The 16,872-nt window shown below is 39.1% G+C and overlaps 1 protein-coding gene across 2 annotated transcripts; it reads left to right on the top strand.

Annotated features, from left to right (window-relative positions):
* Positions 1 to 23: 23 nt before the first annotated feature.
* Positions 24 to 16,661, top strand: ABCG5 (ATP binding cassette subfamily G member 5). Of its 2 annotated transcripts, none has more exons than XM_015622728.3 (13): positions 24 to 297; positions 906 to 1,027; positions 1,468 to 1,604; positions 1,817 to 1,915; positions 2,911 to 3,043; positions 4,398 to 4,537; positions 5,792 to 5,921; positions 8,488 to 8,701; positions 8,955 to 9,160; positions 9,970 to 10,108; positions 13,087 to 13,272; positions 14,916 to 15,028; positions 16,215 to 16,661. In XM_015622728.3, the coding sequence occupies exons 1-13, from the start codon at positions 176 to 178 to the stop codon at positions 16,409 to 16,411; spliced, it is 1,938 nt and encodes a 645-aa protein (XP_015478214.1). In that variant the 5' UTR covers positions 24 to 175; the 3' UTR covers positions 16,412 to 16,661. The 2 variants fall into 2 exon arrangements, with proteins under 2 accessions (XP_015478214.1, XP_015478213.1); XM_015622727.3 differs by lacking the exon at positions 24 to 297 and adding an exon at positions 369 to 594.
* Positions 16,662 to 16,872: the final 211 nt, after the last annotated feature.

Here is a 16,872-nt window from a genome sequence, read left to right as displayed (position 1 = left end):
CTGTTTTCTTTGAGGTGGCAAGTGCCGGGGGCAGCGACCTGCTCTGACCCGGGACAGCGGGAGCTGCCCCTGCGTGGTGCCGGGGGAGGCATGGTGGTGGCGGCAGTGGCAGTGCCAGGAACCCGGCCAGCAGCGTGAGGGACGCGGAGAGGCTGCGGAGGACGGGCACCCCAGGATGTCGGGCGGAACGTCTCCCACCCTGGAACAGAGCGGCAGCATCGGGCACACAGGCGAGGTGAAGGCTGCGGGGGAGCTCCCCGACAGCATCAGCGTCCAGGGTGTCTCCTACACCATCAGGTAGGGCTGGGAGGGCGGTGTGGAGGGTCCCTGCAGCGGCACCAGGGGCTGCGGGAGCGGGGCCGGCCCCGTGCGCTGTGGGCTCGGCCGCAGCCCAGCGCGGCAGGAGCCATGGTGCCAGGCTCCCCTCATGGCGCCGGACCCTCCCCTCAGGGCAGAGCCCTCCCGAGCTCCCCACATCTCCTTCACGCCTCTGAAAAACGTGCTTTACCGGAGATTTCCAAACCTTGTGCCCTTTCCCACTGCCTTTCCTGCTGCTGCCAGAGGGATAACACGAGGCCCTAAGGAAAGGAACAGGTGAATTAATGGCTGGCAAACATCAGCTGATAGAGCCACAGTTCACGTTTGCCCTTTTGGTTATAGTCCAAAAACCTCATAGCAATCATTCTGAAAAATGTGCTCAGACCTCGTTTTATCTTCTAGATAATGCCAAAGTTACAAGCCTTAGGAGGGGAAAGGGTAAGGGGGAAAATATTTTTATTTTTTCATATTTTAAAATTCTTGCAGCTCCCATCCCACATGCAAGTAGCTATGAACCATTCACTTGCTTTATGCAAAATGTTTGCATATTCTGTCTCTAATTTTTTTATTGATGTTTGTTTTCCAAGAGAACGTGTTGGCCCGTGGTGGAACTTTTCTTTATATTGTAAAAAATGGACCCGGCAAATACTTAAGGATGTTTCATTTCACATAGAAAGTGGCCAGATTATGGGGATTTTAGGAAATTCTGGTAAGTTGTTCCAGTATTTTAAAAGAAATAAGATCACAGTTAATAGTGGCGACTTCCACAATGACTCAAATGTGACTGAGGTCTGTGTTTTAAATTATGAAATTATGGCTGATTTTAACTACTGCATTGTGAAACTGGTGCTTGGTTTTCAGAGTTCAGTCTTCTGTCTGCTAAGTAACAATTATAACTTCAGTAACAGACAAGGTTACTTCAAAACTCAAATGTTTTGCTGCAAAGTTTTTATTATTTAAATGCTAATTTACATTCTAGTTTTCCCATTTACTTTCCCTTAATTAGCTGCATTTTCAGGGCCTATTGTTTTTAAGTTATTGAGAAAATAATCCAACTTTGTACTTTTCATGTGTCCATCCAAGTCAGGCTGCCACTCTTGGAATCACAAATTTCATCTCAGCACTTGATTGATTTCTTTTGTTTGAAAGGGTCTGGGAAAACAACACTTCTGGATGCAATATCAGGAAGACTGGGACATAAAGACAACTTCTTGGGTGAAGTCTATGTGAATGGACGTCAGCTGAAGAGGGAACAGTTCAGAGATTGTTTCTCTTATGTGCCACAGGTTGAATTCTACGTTTATTTTTTGTGTACTGTGCTTCCTTTTGTGTAAAAAAAATGTTGCTAGTGTAATGGAGTAGCGTCATGTGAATGTGATTTTACTAGTAAATTTGGGACAAATTAGTTAATAAGCTGTATGAGTGATTAAGCTTGCATGAAGAGGGACAAAATTTTAATTACTACAGGACTGACTTCTTCCTCTGCACTTTTTTTCAGAGTGACACTTTGTTAAGCTTTCTCACCATACAGGAGTCTTTGACCTACACAGCTTTACTAACTGTTAAGAAATGTTCCAACAAGTCCATCAAAAAGAAGGTTGGTATTTTACAGTCTTCCACCAGAAAGTCATACAGGATGTTACGTAGTGTTTTCACCAGCAGCACTTTCCATCCATGTCTGTGTTTTATGTTTATGAGGTTTTGTAATCCTCATTCTGCAAATGGGGAGAGATCCCTCTGCTGAGGAGTAGGACACAAACTCTCTGGTTGTCCCACCTCTTCAAGAGGTTTGTGCTGGTGCCCCAGGGCATCACCATTATGCTGGGACAAAACCCTCCCACCCAAAGTTGAAGCAGTTACTACTGCAGGAGATGCTGGTCTTGATACTGAGGCCAGTTCCTCTTCCCCAGAGGGGAATCTGTTCTCTGGGGTATTTAGGGCCATGTGCCATGCCACACATGTGTGGTGTGGTGGCAAATCTCATGGACAGCAGAACTGATTTTGACACCACTCTGTCTCCTGTAGGACATCTCTCACTAACCACAACAGCTCAGAAAAGCACTGATCTACTCTAAGCCCCCTACAAGCTACTTTCTTGATAAAATCTGTGTTTCAGATTTATTTAAAGGGGTCTTTTTGAATTCTGTTGAAGTAAAATTGGATATTCCTGGCCAGAGGGTCTTGCTTTCTGTCTTCTCTCTTCCCTAGTCTTCAACTCATTACTTCACACTTTCCCAGAATTGATGTGCCTTCCTGCTCCCTGATTTTGGAAGCCAGAGTAGCACATTATGCTCTATACCTTAACTTTTAGTCCCATCTTTGAACTCTTATCTCTTAATGTCAAGTGAAGCTAAAATTTACTAATTTCAGAATACATTGAAATAATTTTTTAAAAAAATAATTTAAATAATGAATTAAAAATTATCAAATAGAAGTTAGGCTAGATACCGTCCAGCTAGAATGGATGCAAGCAGGATATTGGTAAAGCTATAACTTAAAATTATGTATTTTATTTTTGCTGTTCTTTAACATTGCACACAGGTATCTGAGCTGGACTGTGTCTAGTCTTTTGAAATTGTAATTATTTTTCAGGTAGATGCAGTTATGGCTGAGCTGAGTCTTAGCCATATTGCTGACAAAATAATTGGAAGTCGGAATGTTGTAGGAATTTCTGGGGGTGAGAGGCGTCGGGTATCGGTTGCAGCGCAGCTTTTACAAGATCCCAGTAAGTACCACTTCATGGATTTTCAAAATAAAACAAGGCTGTGTCACTCTGTGCTCCTACCACAGGCCTTTGTAAACCACTTTAAAATGAAAAACTATTTGTATTCTTTAATTTGGCAGAAGCCAGTCTGGTGATGACAGAAAAGAATAAGCAGTAACTGGGGTTTGCCATTGATCTGTTGATTGATCTTGGAAAGCAGACAGTTTAAAAATCTTAGGGACTGAACATAAGTTTAGTCTTTGATTTATGTATTTTAAGTCATTCTGGATTCACTTTTCCCAAACGTTGGTTGTGGCCAATTAATTTATCATTTTTGAGTACATTAGAGCCATACATGTGCAGGCACTGACCCTTGTAGTGGAGTAGCTGCTCTTGATCTATGTATGTATGTGTGAGTACCATATATGTTCCAGAGCCGAAAAAATTCAGTGAAAGGAAGTCAAAGCTGAATAACAATGGAAGGATTATCCATGGGAAAAATTTTGTCTGTTTTGAGAGAGTTTCTTGAAGTGTCAGAATCTCATGGAGTGAATGTACAGCACATATTTATTGGATGCTGGAGTCCTTGTAGCCATATGGATGTGCTACAACTACATATTAGGCAGGAAGGAGCTTAAATAGTACAGTGAGGTGCATCCCTACTACTGGTGACTCCTGGGGTGTAGTTGCTGCTCAGGACCTCACTAAACTTTATAGTAAACACTATAGTGATTCTGTGTAGATAAACCTGTAGTGAAAACTCTCATCCCCTCGTACCCTGGTCAAGATTGGACTGCCCTCTTCTGTTCTGTGTCTCTAAAAATAGTGGACTTAAGTTTTTCCCTTTCATGTGCAATAAAATAAAGAAAAGGTGTTAATATCTGCTTCAATCTATGGAATTGAATCTGCTGTATTTTTAACAATTCTTGGTTTGTTCGTAACAAATGATCAAACTGCTCTGTGTGTATATATAGATTTAATTCAGAATATATAAATTCTACTTAATTCTGGTTAATTTTGTCACTTATATTTACAATTTTGTACATGCTGAAATTTATCATTATTGTTCTTAGAACAGATGTATGCATCTAAACTGTTTTGGTAATTTTCAGATTTTACATGAATTTAGAAGAAGAAGTATTATGCTCTGAAATATTTTTTAATGTCCTTATTCATTCAGTCATTAAAACTGAACCACTGTAACTAACTAAAACTGAAAGATGACGTCATGGCAATATCTGTGCATCCCTGCTTTATGTGTGGAACTTCACCTGTAAAGACCTGTGTTATTTGCCAAATTAGCTTTAAGGGCAGAAGCTATGCCATTTGCTCCTCATTTACCTGAATTCTAAAGCTATTCTTTGTCATTTGACAGAGGTCATGCTACTTGATGAACCAACGACAGGGCTGGACTGCCTGACTGCAAACCAACTTGTCTCGCTTCTCTCAGAGCTTGCACACAGAGGCAGGATTGTGATTCTTACAATCCATCAGCCTCGCTCAGAGCTTTTCAAGGTAGGTGATGCCTACTCACTACTGGCTTTTCCACCAGAGTTTTTAGTACTTAGGTTCTTTTCGGGATGGAAGTACAAGAACCAGTATAGCTGCCTCTTTTTCTTTGCATAAATAGAGGCTTCTCTTGAACTTTGCAACTCTGGCCTTGTGCCAGTCACAGGGCACTTGGGGACGCACATTGCCTTGTAAAGATAGTATGGACTCTGACTGTGTGCCTAATGCTTCTGTTGTGAAAACACCCAAAACAAAACCACTGGGAAAAGCTGCGATTAAGGCATGTGGGTGCACCTTGGTCGTGTGGTGAGGCAGTCCTACCTTGCTTGGGTTTGTGCTGGGGAGAGCATTTCTCCCTTCCCATTACTGTTTCTCACTTTGCTCTTACCTACCACCTGCCACACGAGTGCAAAACTCCTCTTCCCTGGCTGACTGAATGCAGTGTAAATTGTTGTAGAGCCAGATGGGAGCAACGGTGCTTTTCTGGAGTGAAAGCAGTCCTGGTGTCTTGAGAACATGGATTGATCATAGCTGGTGGGAATCTTGACCTGGCAAATGTTCACTTGAAGAGTAGTGTTGTTAAGAGTCCTTAAGCACTTCAGGATAATCTTGCTAACAGTTTTTGGGGTTCTATAGACTGAGGCTATTAAGCACTGAAGGAGATCAGTGAGTAAGTGAAGGTGCTTTAGAAGTGAAGTCAGAAAGTCACATCTCTTTTTGTGGATTGCCTCTGTTTGCTGCTGTCATTGACAGTTTTGAGAACCACTAGAGCTTAGATATGTGTCATTTTGCATAACCACCAGTGAGAAGAGTGAAAGAAAGGACAGGCTTCTTTTGGGAGAAATATAGTAAGGAAGTTTGAATGTGTCAAAACTATTTTACCCATCAAAGCATTTCTACTCAAGACAGTAGCTATGCTCCAGAATGAATGCACTCCTGATCTGATCGCTGTGGTGACCAGTGACAGGACCTGAGGGAATGGCCTGAAGTGTGACAGGGGAGGCTTAGGTTGGATCTTATAAAAAGATTTTTCACACAGAGGGTGGTTGGGAACAGACTCTCCAGGGAAGTGGCCACCAAGTCTGACAGAGTTCAGGAAACTTTAGGACAATGCTCTCAGACACACGGTGTGATTCTTGGGGTGTCTTATGCAGGGCCAGGAGTTGGACTCAATGATCCATCAGGATTCCTTCCAAGTCAGCATGTTCTGTGATTCTTAGATACTTACATACTGCTAAAATATTAATTTTTCCCCAACAGTTATTCGATAAAATATCCATCATGAGCTTTGGAGAAATGGTTTTCTGTGGGAACCCTATGGAAATGATCACATTTTTTAGTGACTGTGGCTATTCTTGTCCTGAACAATCAAATCCTTTTGACTTCTATGGTAAGTTTGTCCAAGTTGTTTTGGTAAAACAACTTGTTCCCAGTGTTGAAGTTTTTCCAGAGATAGAAATGTGTTTGAATTCTGCTCCAACTTTTAAATTATTTTCAGCTCAAAGAGAGGGCTGGCCCCATGTCATTCCTAATGACTCCATAAAATAGCCATATTTGCAGTAAAGGAGTGTAAACAACCAATAAAAAAAGAATTTCTGCTTCATGAAACCTGTGGATTCCAGATAGCATTTCCCTGTGGCTCTGCACTGGATGTTGGAAAATTAATTTGATTCCAAAACTGTGGCCTTTACAGACTCTGTGATGCCAAGCAACTGAAAAGAGTTGTGTGGAGAGGAGGATGTAGAATAAATTTGGGTTGAGTTGAGGCATCTGTTTCCAGGAATTCTGAGTTTGAAGTTTCTAAAAATTTGGGGAGTTGCTAATACCAGGGTGAACTAGTGGAACAGAGTGGATGCTTTAGGAGATGATAGTGAGCTGTTGGCATAAGCTGGAGAGTATTGTTTAACCAATTCAGGATAAAATTCAGGATAAAAAAAAGGGTCAGCAGAAGACTTTGGAAATGAGACTTGGTTTTGCTGCAGGACATCCATGTCCCTGATCCATACAGGTAAAGGTTTGAAGAGAATGTGGATGTATTTGCACGTGTACAGATTGCAGCCATGTATGTAAGTCTGTTTAAATCCAACATGTTAGGTTTATTTCTGGCAATACTAGCTGAGCACTAACAAGGGAATTTGACCAATCCAAAAAGCTGCATTCAGAGTAGGCAATGTTTTCTTATTGTCTACATGGCATTCTAAACTCAGTGAGAAGAGAGGATGGTTGTTGACATGAAGCTGGAATGGGATAAAGCTGAAAATACTGGTATGACAGTGAGGATAATTTTGCCTTCATGAATTTGAATAGTCTTGAAAAGCATAGATGATTTGAGATTTAGATCCACTTGTAAAAAAGCTTGGTAAAGAGAGTACTGCATTCTTCAAATGTCAACCTTTGAATGTGACAAGAAAGGGAAAAAAATACAGATTAAAGCAAAGAATCATCAGAATATTTAGTCTTTCGAAAATTGGTGGTTTATATTTTTTTTGTGTGATTTGATGTGAATGAAGGGACAGATTCTGATATCATTTACACCAGCAGCAGAGGAAAAGAGATGCTATGTATTGAGTGTGGATTATATTGTTGAACTGTCACATGTTTTTAAAAAGTACTAATGCATGGTAGGCATTAGCTAGCTGGTCTAGTTAGTAGTCAGTGTTACAATTCTTTTAAAGCACACCCAGTTGCCATTCATTTCCTGTGTGACTTCCAGCGAGTCACACTGGCCAAGTTTTTAAGTGTTTCTGCATTTTGGATGTTCACGTTTGTAAAAGCAAAGGCTTTGTTTTGGATATGTTTACCATTAAAGACAATTCTGCTGAATTCCAGCTTTTAGAACACCAGGGAACTATTTATAAGCCCAATTCAGGTTTTGAGGACAAATTAAGAATCTTGGACAAAGCTTTCTTTTGTTGAATCTGTATTTTGAAGTTGAACTTCAAAATACAAAACTGAAATCTAAGGATAAGAGAAACTTTAGGAATAAATAACTGATGAAGACACTTTACCAGATGTAGAAGAGAAGTAATATAAAATTGGGTAATAACAAATATTGCTGAGAACAACAAACTAGTTTTCAAAACCTAGGCTAACTCATTGCTGCTACGGAAAAAAGAAATTTCTAAGGTGTTTTAGCACTATTACTGAATCTGTATGACTTGTCAAAGTGGAACACACAAATTTCCCATCTGCAGGAAAAGAATTGCTGTTTCCAGGAGTATGTTTAGGTGGACTTATTAGAAAGAAACATTAACTCTGTGAAGTAGTTACCTTTCCTGAGTTTCAGGGTAGTTGGTAGTACTTCCTTCAGCGTGGGCTGAGCCTGCTTAGGGGAATTTGGCCAGCTGAACATCCTCCGACTTCACATTAAGAGAAGTATGTCTGCAAAGGAGGTAGGTGAAACCCAGTGCAACAATGCATTAACAGCTCAAGTAGAGAAGAGCAGTGTCTCTACGGTGTGAGTTCACACTAATCAAAAAATAAAGTTACATAGTTATGGAGGAGCGAGCAGAGGACAAGGGGGATCCATGGAGCTATGGCTGAGCATTTGCCTGAAAACCTGAGAAATACATGACCAGATAAGTCATCTCTTCATAAATGTTCATCTTCTGATGCTTTGTCTTGCTCTCTACAACTCTGTGCTGTGCAAGGAGAATGCTAAAGGTCTGACCAGTACAGTGCTCAGGTTTTGCATTTCTAGATCAAGGACCTGAACTGCAGGGTCCTACAGAGGTCACAAAACACAGATTTTGTGTGAATGAAAAAACTGTGGCTGCATAGTTAATTCATTTGTGCTGTGTCTAACAGAAGGGAGAAGGAAGCCTTGAATACTTTCAACTGACCTTTTCATCTTTGCACGTTTTAGAATGGAGACAAGAAGAAGTTAGTTGCAAGGGGAAAAAAGATGTGAAGGGAAAGTGATGTGTATATAGAGTAAAAACTTTGTCATTTTACAGTGGATCTGACATCTGTGGACACCCGAAGCAAGGAACACGAACTCGAAACCTATAGTAGGGTTCAGGAATTTGTATCAGCCTATAGAAACTCGGAAATCTTTAGCAAAGTACTGGCAGCCATTGAAAAAACAAAGTTTATGAAGGAGCTGCCACCAGTACCATTCAAAAACAAAGACTCACCCAGTGGCTTTTACCAAATATTGATTCTTTTACGGTAAGACTTTTTTCCCCGTCCATTTTTAAAGAATTTTTTTTTCTTCTCCACTAATCTTTCAGGTTTCTCCTCCATGTGTAGATGCACTTCCTTGGTTATTTGATCTCCCACCATACTTGTCCTTTGTGTTTTTTAATATATTAGCTCTTTTTGGACACTGTGTGTCTAAGACTTGTTCAGAGCTTAATACCCTACCCACATGTGTTCAGTTGTAGCTAACAAGCCTTTTGTTGTTGTTTTGTTTGGTTATCAGGAGAACAACAAGAAACCTCTCCAGAGATAAGATAGGCATCATCATGCGTCTCCTCCAGAATCTGCTGTTTGGCTTGTTTATAGCCTTTTTCCTTCTTAGACTAAGGAATGACCTGGCCCAGGGAGCCGTGCAGGACCGTGTGGGGCTTGTCTACCAGTGTGTGAGTGCCCCCCCCTACACAGGGATGCTCAATGCTGTGGCCCTGTGTGAGTTTCTGTCCTGTCTTATGTGCAGCAGCGGGTGTTGCTGCCACTGTCTTAAATAAGAAAAAGTATTTCTTGAAGATAGTAATTTAAAGGATCTTCACTATTCTAGGTAATGTCAGAGTTGATACAGAAGCACAAAATTCAGTGGAATTTAATGGAACATGCCCTGATCCCTACCTTTTTTTTTTACAGACCTGTCTATGAAGGCTTTATAAACTGTGTGAAAGATTTGCCTGTGTGTAGGATTTTATAGGCAAGACATAGTCTAGGTCTAGTTAATATCTAAGTGAGCTCAAAACCAGACATGTGGAAAGGGTGGAAATACAAAATAGTTTTGACAACAATTCATTGGATTTATGAGTATTATGTGATGATTACATTTTTTTAAAGGACTTTTGTCTTACAAGTGCCATACTGAAAGCAACAGTAGTTTCTATTTACAGCCCTAAAAACTGTTTTGGTCATATAGGAAACATACACTCTTGTCATCAGCTTGAAATCAGAGCACCTCAATAAATTAGCCAGTGACAAAGTTTATCTCATGTCTTTGATTTGTATATGCAAAAAGAGAAGGCTGTTCTGCATGCTGATAAGTCATGCCTCTTTCATTAAGATGTTACCAATGTTGGCATTCTGCAAAGAGCATGCTTTGCATTTATAGTGGGGAAAAAAGTGATCAGAGTGGTTTAGGCAAAATGTTTGTGATATATTCTCAACGTTGTCTTTGTGCTTCAGATCATTTCTGCTAACAACAAGTCTTGCTCTCTCTTTAATGGTAATTTACTTTATTTCTTATATATTTGATTCAGTCCCACCTCTACGTGCTATCAGTGACCAAGAAAGCAAAGATGGCTTATATAAGAAATGGCAAATGCTTGTAGCTTATATAGTCCATTTCCTGCCCTTCAGTGTCATCAGCGTGGCCATTTTCAGCACCTTCATATACTGGTAAGCATTTGGACCATCTGTTGGATTGTCATTTTGTTTTTCTTACCAGTGTCAGTTAACATGTCAGCAAAAAGCCTCCTGGCATGGCTTCCTGCTGTTGTCTCTCAAAATGATTACACAGAAAGCATAAGGAAAGATGACACAAATTTAGACCTTCTCTTTCAGGCAGAGCTGAAAACACTTCCCCATTAGTAAATTACCAGTTCTCTAGTTGACTTGGAAAGTTTCAATGGACCTGGGACAGTTATCATACTTGTATCATATTGAAAGCAGGAAGTTTATTCCATTTTACATTGCATTTAGGAAGACAGGAAATCGTAAAAAACAAACACAAACAAACAAACAGAAGAAACCCCCAAAAAAAACCCAACCAAAGTGAGGAAGTCACCTGTAGGTATGTGACAGTAACAATAATTTCCTGGGAGGGACACTGGGGTTTAGCTACTGCATATGGAAGTGATGAAGTCTAGATCCCTTTCTTACACCCTCCACAGCACAAAATTTCTGTCCATCAGTCTTTTTTATTTTCTATATTGAGAGATGTCTAAACACCAAAGTTAATTTTAGTTTTGCTGGGACAGTTGTAATCTGTAGTAAAATGTGTACAAGTGATGAGGAGGCTTGGATTGTGTCATGGATGCATGTTCTCTGATGAGCTGTTCAAAAATGGTAAGTGGATACAGCTCATAGAAGACCTAAAGTGCAGAAGCCATTCTGCTGTAGCTGTGCATGTTAGTGCTCTTACTTTCCAGTAAGATGGATGGAAAATATATAAAGTGGAACTATACAAAATTGCTTGGACTCCTGAATCAGAATTTCTGCACAGGGAATTTTTAGTAGCATTTTTCCCCCATCTGGAAAAACAGGACAAAAAAAAGACTATTATTTTCTTCCTTCTAATCTAAAGTAGGCAATGGGGGCAGTGCTCAGCATTTACTTAATTCTTTCCATTTGAGATCTCAATGAAAAGGTAAGATCCCTGAGAGGAAGATTTATGCTCTTCCCAGGTGTGAGGAGTTGCATGCATGGGCAGGTTTTTTGTAGTTTGGTGTTGATATGAAAAGTAGCCACCTTTGTCCCCTTAGCTACCTAGGCTTTTATTTCTGCAAGCTGTTGGTGCTGCCTGCTTCAGTACTTCCTGCTCCCTGAGGAGCCTTTTTTCACAGACAGGCAGAAATTACTCTAGCTCCCACTATGTGCTGTGCTGACCTTCTATTTGTGATTGGTGCTGAGAAAGCAGCCTTTTGGAAAGCAGGCTTAATGACACTCCCAACTCCTTAACAAACAGGGAATCCACATGTGCTGAGACAGTGCCAGTGCTTTGGTTGGCTCAAACACAGTCGATGTTAAATAGTGAGGCTCCAGTTAATGGGTAATATTTACAGATATCTTTCCAGTACTGCAGTTGTTTGGAAGCCACTGGGGATGTGTCAAAGTGACTTCACAATGCTCTTAGACCTCTCAGGGCAAGTAGTTTCTGAATGAAATGTTGGCAGTTGTTATGCAGGACTGAAATTTCTTGGATGGGCTAACCCTTTGAGAGGCTTTGGCAGCCTCTGGCATGTGTTCTTACAAGCCATTTGTCTTTGAGTTTGTGTTTGTGGGGTCAGACAGTTGTGTAAGGCAGACCCAAACTCTGGCCTGATCAGACACAAGGTAGGTCTGGCCTAGATCAAAGAGAGCTTCCTTTCCAATCAAGTAAATGTCCTGTTTATGCAGATTTTCCTACCTGGAGATACCTCTTGGAAATCTTGTGACAGTTCACATCATGTTGTTATTCTATTGCTGTAGTATTCTCTCTTTGGGCTGTTCTGTTTTTTTTTTTTTCTTTTTTTTTTAGGCTTTCTTCTATTTATACCCCAGATTTACTAGCCTGTGTCTCCATATCTCTGTGTAAATTATTCGAGTGGCTCAGAGGTGATAGTTTTCTGCTAGGACTTTGGAAAACTGTTTCTTCTGCACCAATCTGTACTTAAAAGTTGCTAAATACCTGCTAGCTTGTTGAGTATTTAATACTGGAAGAGTCAATGTTCATCCATCTATTTATAAATTATTCTGGTGTTAAAAAAAATGCTCCAGGAAAGCCTGTGAGAAAACTGGTACTTCTAAGATCATATTCAAACATGGTGGATTTAAAAAAAGACATAGGGCCTTGCACTGAGCAACAAAAAAAAAAGAAAATTAAATGTCAAATTGCTTCTTGTTAGCTGAGCAAAGCATGTAGTGTGCACCTAGTGTGAGGCAATTTTGGTATGAGGTATTTTGGAAAAAGAGTAATGTGTCACAATGTGATAAAAGGTTTTGTCATCTGTCACATACACTATAAGGCTGAATTAAATTTGTCAAGCAATTGCTGGGTTTTCTTTAACTTTTAATCTTGAGTACAGATTGAGAGGACTCTTTCACTTGGGTTAGCTAAGGGAAAACAGAGAACAGCATGTTGCATTAAAGAATGCAGGAGTATGGGGGAAATTGGATTGATATGAATTACATGGGTGGTGAATTCAATTAGTTTTTCATTTAATTGAGTACATCCATACTTACGTGTGCTTGCACATTATCAGAAGTCCCAGGTCCCATCTGTTAATTACCTGCATAAAGATGTTCTTTAAATATGGGACTTACATGAATGACTTCCACTGCAAAGACTCTACAAGAAGTAGCAGGTTAGTTTAAGGAATTGAAAAGCCATGGTGATTGTCTTGACACAACCTGGGTTTTTACAAGAATTACATCTTTGTATATCCCTCTTCAGTCTAAGTGGAGGAAACCTCATGTATCTGCACTTAAATAATGATAGTAAGTGGATGTCCTTTGTGTTAAGATTCCAAACAGTACACTAAGGATTAAGGCATAAACTCTTCACTTAATGAGTTACAACTGAAAAAAAACCCAAATACAAACAAAGGTAAAAGCTACTTTCCAAGTTTATTACCCAAACACTGTTTTTTAACTGTTCTGTTGCTTACTTTGTACAGGACTACAGGATTGTATCCTGATGCTTCCAGATTTGGAATTTTCTTTGCTGTTGTGCTGGCATCTCACATGATTGGTGAACTACTAACGCTTGTTATACTTGGCATGGTTCAAGACCCAAATATAGTCCAAAGTGGCGTGGTGCTGCTTAATTCAGCTGGTGTGATAGTGGGAACGGGACTAGTAAGGTAGGAAAAAATCTTACATTATTACACTGTTGAAATGATACAATTGTGGAAATGTTTCTAGAACAGTTGGTATTGCAGAAATCCGGTAATGCACAGGGAGCAATGGAAAGCAATGGAAAGCATCTGTGCTCCTTCAGAGGCAGAACTACCTAATCTTGTTGGGACTTGTACTAAACACAAAAACAGAAACTTAATACCTCTAGGTATCAACAAAGATATTGAAGATTTTCTCCAGTTTTTGCAAATACATTGAAGATAAAACAGAGCAATTAATATCTATCAGCTCATCCAAATTCTTTTACTGATGCTGACATGATGACGTGAAATGCTGTCCTCATTAAAGAAGCCTACCAAAAATCCCTGTTCCTACGGTTTTAGTAACTGCTGGAACTTATCAGACATTAAACATTGGTAATGCTGGTTTGAAAAAGCAGTTGCTATCAACTGTCTTACTAGTATTATTATCTAGTTTAGCCAGTAAACTTTTCAGTCGCACTTTTTACCTGTACAGACTGAAATCTATAAAAAATTATTAAATAGTATAGTAAATATGCTGGAAGATTGTGATCCACTTGCTCTATTACTGTGCAGATAAATGGTTTTGCATTTTAATTGTGTGAAGTTTGAACAGTTTTCCCCTTGTATTGTCAGTACTGAAGTTACTGGGTTTTTTGAGGGACGTATCAGAATAAACATGTAATTGTTAAAAGCAGTTTTCCTAAGATGTTGAGCAAATAGGATATGCTTACCTGAGAGAGACCCTCCCAATGAAAATGAAGTACGCCTAACAACAGATGGTGTTGTCCTCAAGAAAACCATCTGAATCTTCACAAAGTTGATTATGCTTTGTCTCTTTAAAGTAGATCTCAGTTCATACTTATGATATAAAGCTAGGTTAATGTCTAATTATTTGGTTCCTGCCTAATTTCAGAAAGACGTGTCTTTATAGTGACATTTATTCCTGCTATCGTAGTCTAATGCCTTAATGATAACTTAAAAGCATTAAAGTGGTTTCTAACTTTATTTTACAGCACAGACATTGTTCATTAATATTATGAATCTTTTTGATTAATCTTCATAAGCAATGATGGACATTAAAAATAGCATTGAGACTTAGGTTCCTGGGGTTTTTTTCCTGTTAATTTTTTGTTGTTGTTGAATTATAAGTATTGAAGTATTTTAGATGCTGAAATTTCCTGAAATTGTTGAATATTTCTTCTCATTATTTTTGCTTAATTTTTGCTTTATTATTGTGTCAATTAATTGCTATTCAATCTTACTTGGTTTTGAAGATGGAGGGAGGGGTGGTTTCTTACTTTGAAAACAGCACATTTTAGCAAGTAAGGTTTATATTGGGTCTTGTCATTTCCAGTTTATCACTGCCATGTGAACAGCAAACAACCATAGAATTCTTTGTGACTGTCCATAAACAAGTCAGGGCTGAATGTTGTGACACTGTACCAAAGGCAGGGACAGCCTTCATGGTTGTCTCATCACTTAGCCCTAAAATTGGATTTTATGTTTGAAAACCCTACAGGTAGAGGCAAGAACTGTTTCTCTAACAGGTTACAAATGAGAATTTGTTTTAATTTGGGAGCTCTTAGTATGTAGCAAAAGCCAGCTTAACTTCTCTGTTTTTTAAGGACTATTGAAGAAATGCCAACACCTTTCAAACTACTCAGTTTTCTTACGTTTCAAAGATACAGCAGTGAAGTCCTTGTAGTCAATGAATTTTATGGCTTAAACTTCACATGTGGTGAGTGTTCAAAAAAAGTCCACTGTAAATAATTTTAATGAGATGTTGATGCTGGTTTTCCTTCTGGGTACATGTATGCTGATAAAATAAAGGTAACTTCTGAGTTGCTAAAAAAAACTTGCTAGTTAGTAAAGACTATAATGCCACATCAGCAAGCTCAAGCAGAATTTGATTCTTTTGTTCCAACCATTTCTCATTCTTCCAGTTTTTAATCTTTCTCTTTTTCACCTGTTCTCTTATCCCCTCTTTGGAGGAATTTTGGAAGCTAAGTTTATTACTTTATTATTTTATTATTGTATTTATTTTATTATATATAATATTTATTATTATTATTATTAGTTTATTATTTTGAGCAATGTTACACAAATAGAGCATCAAGAGAATTGCACAATCTAAGATCAAACATCAGTGGAAGGAATATTGAGAGGTAACAAACAGCTGACCAGGTATCTCTTCTAATAATGGGGAGGCTTCAGTTCAAATGTGTTTTCATGGTATTTATCAAGCAGCTTGGGTCTCTCAGGCTGTGCTTTGGTGCCTGTGAATAAGATAACTTGCAAAACAAGAGAATCAATCAGGGTGGCAGGGTTAGTAGCTAATACAGACTAGTGGGGTAAAAATTACAGCTTTGGACCTACCCTAACATATTTGGGGTGTTGTAGCCAGGTATCTGTGTTCCTCTCCGAGGCTACATATTTTTTTATCTAATCTCTCCTGCACCACTTTGTTACAAGATCAACAACTGTTAGAAAACGAATCCATGACACTGTTAGTACCGATGAACACCTCATTTTTAATGTGTCCTTCAGACAGTCATCATTTCTTGCATTTTGGAACCCTCAACACATACGAACACTGCAAGTCTAACTACTTGGGGCAGTTTGCTTCTTGATGGTAGTCCAGATATGCGTCTAAAAAGCCATAAATCTTTGTTTGGCATGAACCAAAGAGAGAGCTCTTAATGACCCTTTGTTCTTCCCTTCAAAAAAATGCCATGGATTAACCACAGAAACATAGGGCTTGTCTGGTTTTATTCCACAGTGGTCAGAAATACTCCTGTGGGTATGGTTCTTCATGGAAGTGATATAAGGAAGAGGTGTATTCAAGACATGAGCTAGAGACTGGAGTCTTGAGTTTTAATTTTACTGATTTACCTACTAAAGAAATTGTTTGTTTCTTTTGACAGATGGAGCCAACAGTTCCACTGCAAATAACGCCGCGTGTGTTTTCTCCCAAGGCATCCGGTTCATTGAAAAAAACTACCCTGGGGCATTGTCCCGGTTCACAGTGGATTTCCTCATACTCTATGCTTTTATACCAGTACTTGCCATTATTGCAATTCTAAGCTTCAAATTAAGGGAGAGAATTATTGACAGACAATGAAAAAGTAGCAATTCCAACAGTCTCAAATACTAGTATCTTTATTATGGTCAAAGGCTTACATTGTTGGACTTTAGATAAAATTTAAATGATTACACATATAAAAGCACATTCATCTTCTCATGTTTGGTTTCATCTTGAAAACCAGTGTTCTCTTAGGAGTGTGAATGAGTCATGATTTTGGTATTCCCCACCCCTCTTCTCTGGCTGATTTCCAGATCAGCCATAATCAACAGTATTTCATGTCTTAAAGGGCTTTCCGATTTAATTTGGTCAGCTATTGCTGACAATTTTTAACAATGTATCTATGGTGCTCTATTTTTTTTCCCCACTATTTTGTTTTTTAACCACTACTAATAAGCAGAGGGGTCCAACTGCTAGTAAATCTCATTTCTAGAACTGTATTTTCGGTCTTATGCCTTGTTTTGATATCATTTGAAGAATCTGTAGAAGGGAAACAACCA

Source organism: Parus major, chromosome 3 (assembly GCF_001522545.3).
Source record: "Parus major isolate Abel chromosome 3, Parus_major1.1, whole genome shotgun sequence".
NCBI classification, from domain to species: domain Eukaryota; kingdom Metazoa; phylum Chordata; class Aves; order Passeriformes; family Paridae; genus Parus; species Parus major.
The sequence above is the reverse complement of the archived record's forward strand: the minus strand, read 5'-3'. Positions and strand labels throughout refer to the sequence as shown.

Coding starts and splice junctions, on each gene's coding strand:
- ABCG5 (XM_015622727.3), top strand. CDS start 428: ATGGCGCCGGACCCTCCCCTCAGGGCAGAGCCCTCCCGAGCTCCCCAC. Junction 5,922..8,487: donor AAATCCTTTTGACTTCTATG/GTAAGTTTGTCC, acceptor GTCATTTTACAG/TGGATCTGACATCTGTGGAC. Junction 13,273..14,915: donor GTGGGAACGGGACTAGTAAG/GTAGGAAAAAAT, acceptor CTGTTTTTTAAG/GACTATTGAAGAAATGCCAA.